Raw genomic sequence first — 9,806 nt, 5'->3', positions numbered from 1 at the left:
TTACAATAAAATAGCATTACATCTTACATAACACATAATCAAGAGAAGAACATATTTCTTTAATTTATAGGAGCTTTTTTGTACAATGACAATCATGGAAGCAATTTTTTTAAACTGTATAAACACAAATTAATTTAATTCACGCATTTCAGGGTTTATGCAGTAAAACTAATCTGAATAATTAAAAAGAAAATCAATTTAATAAATTCTATACACTATAAACCTGAGCCATATTATGGTCGTAAGAGATTTATGAAGCTGTTTTATTAAAAAAAAGTTATATCACTATTCCTTTGTAATATTTGAAATACATGTACAACATTTTTTTTTTCCTTTCCCATATTTTATTATCGTAGTATATTTTTAACAACCTTGTTTTAAATTTTTGTGGAGAGTACTGATTTATGTATTTTGAAATAAATCGGAAAAATAAAACTGAATGAAGTTTCAGTTCCAGAAAAACCGTCACCGAACATGAACTGAAACTAAAAAGTGAATCAGGGGCCCTCTACTGGCAGCAAAGCATAAACCCAAACAAACACTCAAATTAAGGCAAAGTAAACAGTTTTTATTTATTAAACAAGACAAAAAAATTATATTTCGGCTGTTACATCCTAACGTTATGTGTGGCTGACATGCTTTACATGCAAACACCTCACAGAGGAACACGCTCAAATATGTATAACATGATCTGTTTTTAGTCTTTGGCTTCTTGGCACTCAGTATAAGAACGTTGCCATAAAAATTAAGCAGTTACAGGAAAACCCTTAAAGCTAATTTTCAAAGGCTTGCAAGCGGAGTAAAAAATGTTTGCGAAACTAAAGGCAGAGAGGAGAGGATCTTTGCAGGGGTTTTTTTATTTCACACATTCAAAAGTTAGTGTAAGCATAACTGTGGCTTCCTAAACATGAATCTTATCATGTGACTTCTGCTGGGAGTTTTGTTAATGTTTTTTTTCTTTCTGATAACTCATATGACATTCATGGAGTTTTGTTAATACCTTCATTGCCACAGCAAAACTGTGAGCTATAATCTAAATATTTTATTTACCAAAATAGTTTTAGTACATTTTTTATACTATTAAAATTCATACTTTTAATAGTATAAATTGCATAGTCACTGCCAATGCTTATATTCCTTCTTTCCTTAAAGATGATTTTCTTTCAAGAGAGCTGCAAACTACAGCAGACTTTAAGTTTAAAGGATTACAAAGCAAACTTAATATATTATTTTTATTATGTGGGACAGACATAATTTCACTATAGAATATGTAGGTTAAATTTTAGTGATGTAGGAAATGTGGCACAAATCACACAAGAATAACTTTCTTTAAAATCTGATTTGTCACTGAACTAGTGCACCTAATAGTATATCAAAAAAATCATGTTACGTATATATGAAAATATATAATCAATATTGATTGGCTAAAGGCATTTGCGGCATGCTTCAGACGCGATATATGTCCTACGTATATCGTTTCACTGTGGACGTATATATTGTCCCTCTGTGGTCGTTCCGTTTAGTCGTTTCCGCCACACAGCTTCAACAGCAGCTTCTTGTAATCCCCTGAAGTATCACTCTGAGAAACACACAAAAACAAAACTATGTCACACAAGCAAATACAATACCCTCCAAACTCATTGTGGGTAAAAATGTGTAAAAAGCCTTACATTTAAACAAAATCTTCATTGCAGCAGCAATTGTGCAGGGAAACGTTTAGATTACTTTGTATTTATAGTTTTAAAGTCAAAGTGTCTTTAAGATTATAATAAGTAATCTATTTCTAAAAAAATGTATTTATTTATTTATTTATTTTTTGGAACATGCATTTGTTTCAAAAGAACTCCTGGGACTTTAACTTTAATTATGTGCTTGTCAGCAGCAAACACTCCAGGAGAGTCTGGTATAAAACAAAGTATGTAGGAAAACACCTTATGTCTGATTCTTTAGTATAGTGGAGAATCTGTGATGCAGTGGATGTTTTTCTCTACTTTTTTTTTTAGAGACGATGGAGTCTTAAACTCTTCTAAATATCAGTTAGTCTTAAATAAAAGTTACATTTACGTTATCTAGGATTGCAACGAACTCATTTACCTTGACACTCCTGAATATAAACTGGTACATGTTAAAAATAACACGGACTCTCACAAAAAAAACAAAACAAAAACAAAAAAAAAAAACAACAACTGAAAATCGGTTACTGTGGGGACGGTCGACAAGGTGATAACCCAGAATATGTGGAAAGTCAATGGAGACACAGTTCATCTGCGTTGAACCATGAAAATCCACTTTCTTCCATGGCCATCGGAGTTTATATGCCTAACTTCTTTAAAAAAAAAATTGAAATGTGAGCTGAAGAGAACAGAGCAAAAGAGGACACAGGAAAAAAAAATCTCTACTTCTTCCCAAGAGGAATTGTCAAAGATGTTTTAACCTTACAAAATGTTGAAGGAGAAAACAAAGTGTTGTCCTATTGGCAAAAAAACAAACCAGTAGAGCCAGTAATTATGTTTTTGTAAAAAAATTAAAACTTACATTTAAATTAAATGCAGTTTTAAAAGTTTTCACAATAAGTGCCCCCTACAATTAAGTTCTATTCATTTTTCGGCTTTTTACACACCTTTACCAATAAATGCAGACAGTGCATTAGGGAAAACTTGGACTGAACATTATGAGTGGAGCTTACAGAGATGTGATTGTACAGTGACTTCCCGTAGGCCTTCACAAACTCCTGTCTGATATCCAGCATGTCCACCTCAGAGCGGGACACCATGACACGGATGAGGGTCGTGTCCTTGGTCCCTGCTCCCTGTTGGCAAATCATTAGGTAGACGTCCATTACACTCTCCCATCCCTTATTACACATTACGGGATGGCAACAGCTTTTCACAATTATAAAGAAATGAAAAGATGATGGAAAAGTGTACCTTCATGGCCTTGTGGAGCCGTTCAGCGAAGTAGGCTGGAGTATTCTTGATGCATTTGACTAAAATAAACAGAGACCAGAATGTAACGTGTTGCTTTTTCTGTGATAGAAGTTCTAGAATTTTTTCTTCTCCTATTTTTTTCAAAATCTCTACTAGTCAAAAATGATCAAGTCTGTGTTAATCCACCTTTCTTGTGATGTTGTGTGCTTTTATTCATGTAATTTAATGACAAACTTCAACAAATGTTATGCTAAGGTTTTACTGTCAAACTTATGTCAAGCACAGTGCCTTGTAAAAGTATTCACAACTATTCAATTCGCCCACATTTTGTTACAACCAAGTTTCGAGGTATTATTGGGATTTTATGTGGTAGATCAACACAAAGTAGTGCAAAAGGATTTAAGAAGGGCATTCAAAAATAGAAAAAGAAGGAATGGCATTAGGAAGAGAAGTAGAAAGGAAGAAGGGGAAAAAGAACAAAATGGTCGTGAGAAAGAACAACATTTAAACAATGCAAAAAAATAAAAAATACAACAGTTAAAGTGAAAGTACTTATATTGTCAATGCTTTCATTTTCTTTTTTTAAATTATCCAGACCGGTAAAGTACTGAAATCAGTTGCATAGGAACCCTGGACATGAAAAACCGCAGAAACATGAAGGCGGTTTGGTCAGATGAGACCAAAATTTAACCTAATATGCTACGTGCAAACACTGCATGGGAGAGAAACCCGACACTTAACACAACAGTCCCAAACACTGTCGTGTTGCCGTACTTTGTGTTGATGAAGCACACAATATCCTAAAGGTATGCAATCAAATTTGCGATTGTAATGTGATAGAAGATTTAAAAAAAAAAAAAAAACAATCAAGATGAATGAATAATTTTGCAAGACCCTGCCAATTCCTGTGATTGTATATTAATAGTAGATTTCAGACAGCCTACTCATTTTGATAATGAATTAGTAAGCTGCTTGACTGGTTTTTGACTATCACTTAAGACGGAACAACAGTTGAAACTAGTGAACGCACCAACAGCCACCATCCCAGACTCCAGATTTCCTGACATTTCCCTGCATACACTCTTTTCAATGTCTCTCCCAGTCATCTGCTGGTACTCCTGGAAGACTGGCAGCAAAAAAAAAAAAATAAAAAAAAAGAGAAAGAAAGGTAAACAGCTTGGTTACAATCATACTATATGCAAAACCCCCCGAAAAAACAAGCAAATAACACGCACCTGCACGCAGGTGGGGCTTGCTGCGAGCGCACAGGATTGCATTGAACTGTGACTCATCAGTTCCCACTTTATTTTCACCAGCCGCATACAATTTCTAAGAAATGAGAAAACTTGATGATCTTGTTTTGAAGTTCGTCCTAAACACATTTAAACTACGAACCAGCTTGAAATCCATACCTGAGCGTCCTGTTTTGCCAGCGAGATGTCAACAGCCTCCCTTTCATCACGATTTCCCTGATTTGAATAAAACAAAACGACATCAGCGAGGCAGAGAGCATAGGAAACTACAAGCAGGGGTAGTGCTTCATCCAAGTAACTCTGCTCTGACTGAGCATGAGCTGATGACTTTTTAAACAATGAGCACAAATTTAAGCCTCAAGTAGTGCAAAGACGTTGGTAACATACCCTAAGAGTTGCAGCTATAATTGCAGTGACATGCAGCTATACAAAGAGTTTGGAGAGCTGAATATAAAAATGCACATAACACTTTAGATTCTAGGAGTAGAAAACATTTCGGAAATCATTAATAATTTTTCTCTACTTTCCAATTATGTAATTATGTACAACTTCGTAGTGTAACATTTCAGAAGAGAAAAATACAGCTTTGTTTTGGTGTTCATGCGGTTGCAACATGGCAAAAATGAATAAATGGTAAATGGCCTGTACTGGTAGAGCACTTTATCAAGTCCCCCAAAGCGTCTCACTACACCTAGTCTTTCACACACACATATTCACACTACAAGAACAACTCTTGCAGCTGAATGGGTTTTTTTTTTAACCTCCACGCCTCTCTCACGCTTTTATCATTGTGATCAGCTCTCAAATTGTGATCTACAAACTCTAACTGACTTTATGGTCTCTGAGTATCTCGAGGGTAAACATACTTCACATTATCTCAGAGTTAGCCGCCCAGTAGGTTGCAATGTTTAAAATCAAGACAAAACTACCTGACAAAGAGACACCAGGAGTCTTCGGAAGTGACCAGAGGTGTCACTGGTAATGGCGTCCTCCAGTTTCTTTCCGTATTCTGAAAAGAAGGTACATTTTTTTTTTTTAGGGGAAAAAAATGTTGATTCAATATTTGGTTTCAACTCTGATGAAGAAGAGATTTTCTTAATACAAGTCATGGCATTGTGTCAATGCAGGCTATTGAAAATCATAAGTGTTCATGAAAATTTTAAATGTAGAACACTAAAACATGCAAAGATTTATTTAAAAAATATATAATATTGTAATTGTCTAACAGACCAACTTATGAAAATAACACATGTAATATTGCTGATTTGAGCCTCAGTTTTCCTCTTTGGCTACAATACTAAACCCAGCAAAGGCACCATGCTGTGTTGCTGAACTAGAAAGCTGTTTTTGTTGCAAACACCTAATAAATGAAAAGCACATCATATCTTGCTACATACTGAAGACTGCATAAATTCCAAGTTTAAATTTCTCCTGCGTTCTCCCTGCAGCCCGAGAGCTCAGTTTGATGATTTTGGTTATAAAAACATAAATGTCAGGACTGACTCACCAGCTTTGTAGACTTTGTTGATCTCTTGAATCTCTGCGTTGGAACGTGACGATAAGATCTCAATCAGACACGCTTCATCAGTTCCAGCACCCTTAAAATACAACAAATTAAAAATGTTTAGTCAGGCATTCAAAATCTTTCTCCAATGAGAACGTGGGTACTAAAGTAAAAAAAGGAACCAAAACATTTTTTTTTTTTCCATGATCAAACTTTCCTTTCAGTTACAAACTTCATAGTTTATAGCTGTGGTATTTTATGCTTAAGCATGTAGAGGACAAAATGGCCAATTTTCCTCATCCTTTTCATCTACGTTTCATTTATGCATCATTTATATTTTATTTTGTTTTTTTGGGGGGGTCTTAGAAAATACTCCTGACCCAATGCTTCTATACTTGTATCATTTTCCTCAATAAGAGAACAACCTGCTGCTGCTTTACAGACTTTCTTAGACACCATTTTATCAACTGACCTCATATAATCAACTAAATTTGACTGTAATTTAGATTAAATTAAACTGCATGTATTTGGATCAGACAAAAGTGGATCATATACATCATTGTGAAACACCATGGGACTTGGACACATTTATCTTGAGACCATGCATTAACCTGAATCAAATGCAATCAAACCAATACATTCCAACCTTTATAGCCTCCCTCATCTCAGAGGCATCAAACTGCGCAGGGGTCTTCAACATGGCAATAACCAGGTCTTCAAAGTCTCTGCTAAGTTCAGACTTAAGATCACGGATTAAATCCTGGAAGGCAATCAAACAAAAACATGAAAATGTAAACAAAAGCACAGAAAGGAAAAGAAAAAATTAATAAAAAAAAAATCTAATAAATCAACCTTTCCGTATGTAGTCTTGTAGGCTGAGATCAATGCAACCCTCTGCTTGTTGGAGCGATTTCCCAGGAGCTCAATAATGGCATTTTCATCAGTTCCTGTTTCAAAGTTTTTGTATTTAAAATCCATTCATATGTTCTGAACTGTGACTCAGAAGTGGACTAACAGTGAATAGACGAAAGCGACGCATGGATTTATTCCCCCGTGGTAACTCACCAATTCCCTTCATTGCTTTCCGAAGAATTTCAACGTCTTTCAGTGGATCAGCTCCAGGGAAATCTTTGATGGAACCCCTGTACCCTTTCTATAACGGCATATTGGCACATAAAATATAACACACTAAACACAGGTGTATTCATTTGGCTGTATGAGGTTTAAGAGGAATTATTGAATAAGCACAAGTATAAACCTACAGCCATTGCTGGCGCCTGAGGGTTGGTTGGAACGCCTCCCCCGTATGCAGGCATCGAGGGGCCACCAGCAGGGGCTCCGGGATAATTTGGCATTGGCTGGCTTGGGGCAGGGCCCCCTGGATACCCTTGCGGAGCCCCTCCGGGCTGCAAAAAAAAAAGTATAAGGGCTATGAGGACTTAAGGTCAGATAAAATAATCTTAGAAAACAGATGAAGGTTAGTTAGCCTTTATCTGTTCATTTTATGTAAGACATTCCACTTCAGAGATGCAGAAATAAGGATTCAATTACCGCGCCATAGCCACCTGGTGCTGCACCCCAGCCTCCCCCTGCAAAGTAAATAACAGTCAATATGTAACCAAGCTCTGCTTTTAAACAAATTGTACATTTTTCTGGTGGCCTCACCTGCTGGAGGCATGGAGGGATAACCTCCCTGACCTGGTTGTGCAGGGTAGCCACCAGCCTGAGGAAAGCCTCCGGCTGGAGCAGGGTACCCTCCAGCTTGGGGATATCCCCCTGCTGCTGGCGGGTATCCAGCCTGAGGAGGGTATCCGCCGCCCTGTGGGGGGTAGCTTCCTCCTCCTGGAGGATAGGCACCTGGTGCTGGGGGATAGCCGCCCCCTGCCGGTGGGTATGCGCCCGGTTGGGGTGGATATGCCCCTGGCTGAGGCGGATAGCCCCCTCCCTGTGGTGGGTATCCGCCGGATTGTGGTGGGTATCCTGGGTAACTCATCTTCAGAATCTGGAAGTATAATGTACACTTAAGGAACATTGTCTAACCCAGTATAATTCCCAAGGTCCTGATGTGAAATTTCTTAACAACCCTTAGTTTTAAATTAGAAAAATATTATCACTTTTCATCACATGTTGATGTGGTCCTAATATCCCAGGTGTAAAAATGGCATGTAACATTATTTCCTTTCCCCTTCTGGTAAATATTTTATCTTTAGTTAAACATTCACATGCAAATGCATCCATTGCAAGACCTGTTCGAATTGCACAATCATTGACGTGGCTTTATAACTTCCCATTACTGCAAACAGGACCTCTAATAAAGCTAGGTGATAAGCTATTAGGTAGACGGTCATATACAAGTCGATTTGCTGTTGTGCGATGTTTTGCAAGATGATTACAACTTGCAATAATGTTTTATAATCCAATCCTGCTTTTGACTTCTTCAAAACTTTAACCTTGAATTTTCTGGTGTGTTCCTTCATCTTCATGATCCTGTTTGTTCAGTAATATGCACTAACAAACCCATGAAGCCTTCACTAAGCAGCTGCATTTACACTAAGATTAAATTACAAACAGGTGACGGCTATCTAATGAGATGACTTGACAGGTTGCACTGAATTTTATTTTGGGGTATCAGAGTGAGAGGATGAATACTAATACAAGAAACAACATTTTTATATAATTTAAAAATAAACACATAACATTTTTCCTCTACTTCAAAAGTGTGCAAAACAGTGGATTTTATTGGAATGTCACATCATAGACCGGTCATGTGAAATTCCCTCCCAAAAAAAAATCCGAAGTCGTTTACTTGAAATAAAATGAACAAAAGTTAAGTTACATTATACAAAGTAACTTAAATTGTGGTCAAACAATTTTTAGTTTCTGCCATTAAATAAAAGAAAATATTTAAAACCAAAATTCCCTTATTCTAAACCTAAAAAACTAAGCTCCTTTGTAAAGATGAGAGTTCCTAGAATAAGTTGAACACACCCAGCTGCTTTCCAGTATTCTTATGTTCGACTCGAAACACCCGTGAAGCTTTCACGTGCTGTCGTAATTATCAAATCTTTTTTCCAGGCGGGATTTACAACCATCATCAAAGTTTGCCAAGAAGATGCGAGAAGAAATATATAACAATGTTTTTGTATTGTTTTTTTAAGATATGCTTTGTGTATCCAGGATAAAAACTTTAAGGATGACTTAAGTTAGACTTAGACATGCATTTTACTTTTGTGAAGGACAATAATACGAAGCTCACCCAAACACAGCAACATTTCTAACTTGAAAGCATCACAGGCCTGACTTCCCAATACCGGAGCTAGCTAAAATTGCGAGATTTTTACAGCAAAATCGCATTAATACCCAAGTACTCGCATAAGCGTATATAACGACGATAATAAAGCGACATTTTGCTCAAACTTTGTTCCTTTAAATGTTAAAGCACTCTGGGGAAATTGTACACAATTACCACCATTTTTAAGAAAACTATCATCTTTGTGCCTTTAGCAACCAACCTTAATGATACAGAGAAACGCGTAATAGGAGGTTTGATAGCTATAGTGTAAAAACAAAAACAACGGTGCGACCGTTTTCATCGGAAAAAAAAATCGGAAAAAAACAAACAAGCTTTTGCTGCAGCTTCTGCGCAGAATCAGTTCCATTTGGTCAAGGCTAATCTACTACATTCCAGTCTCGAAAACAAAACAGTCTCAAAACTGTTGAATCTGCTTTTTCTGGAAAAACTACAATACAAATACCTTCTTCGATTTAGGTTGTAGAACTACAGAAACACTTACTCACAGATTGCTGGCTTGCGCCGTCAGATCCAGGAAGAGAAACGCGAGGGAGCGGTGACTCTAGAGGAGTTAACGGAGGTGGGTGGGTCCCTCTGCAGGCTCCGTTTCCGTCCCCTTTTTAAACAACCTTTGCTCCCAATGATAGAGGACGGAGGCTGCTGGTGACTCAGAGAGCTGTGGCTGCAACCACATTCTCCGCAATAAACAAGACATCAACTGTCATGTTTTCCATTCCCACCTAATATGATTGCAGTGACGCTAAAATAAAGTCCCGGGATAGGTTTCCATTGCTATATAACGGGTATTTTTTTCCTCCCTAAAATGTAAT

General features: G+C 37.0%; 1 protein-coding gene across 2 annotated transcripts; it reads right to left on the bottom strand.

Moving 5' to 3' along the window:
• Nucleotides 1–547: 547 nt before the first annotated feature.
• On the bottom strand, nt 548–9,590 carry LOC103142311 (annexin A4-like). 2 transcript variants are annotated; one of them, XM_007558316.2, is made up of 15 exons: nt 9,483–9,590; nt 7,350–7,686; nt 7,236–7,273; nt 6,947–7,090; nt 6,750–6,837; nt 6,537–6,631; nt 6,331–6,444; nt 5,688–5,778; nt 5,110–5,189; nt 4,340–4,396; nt 4,163–4,256; nt 3,958–4,053; nt 2,928–2,986; nt 2,687–2,809; nt 548–1,579 (listed from the first exon to the last, which is right to left on the bottom strand). In XM_007558316.2, the coding sequence occupies exons 2-15, from the start codon at nt 7,675–7,677 to the stop codon at nt 1,520–1,522; spliced, it is 1,467 nt and encodes a 488-aa protein (XP_007558378.1). In that variant the 5' UTR covers nt 7,678–7,686; nt 9,483–9,590; the 3' UTR covers nt 548–1,519. The 2 variants fall into 2 exon arrangements, with proteins under 2 accessions (XP_007558378.1, XP_007558377.1); XM_007558315.2 differs by having other exon boundaries at nt 9,479–9,587.
• Between the last annotated feature and the right edge of the window lie 216 nt (nt 9,591–9,806).

The sequence above is a fragment of the Poecilia formosa genome, unplaced genomic scaffold (genome assembly GCF_000485575.1).
Source record: "Poecilia formosa unplaced genomic scaffold, Poecilia_formosa-5.1.2 Scaffold95, whole genome shotgun sequence".
Lineage (NCBI taxonomy): Eukaryota > Metazoa > Chordata > Actinopteri > Cyprinodontiformes > Poeciliidae > Poecilia > Poecilia formosa.
Note: the sequence above shows the minus strand (reverse complement) of the source record. Positions and strands in the feature narration are given on the sequence as shown.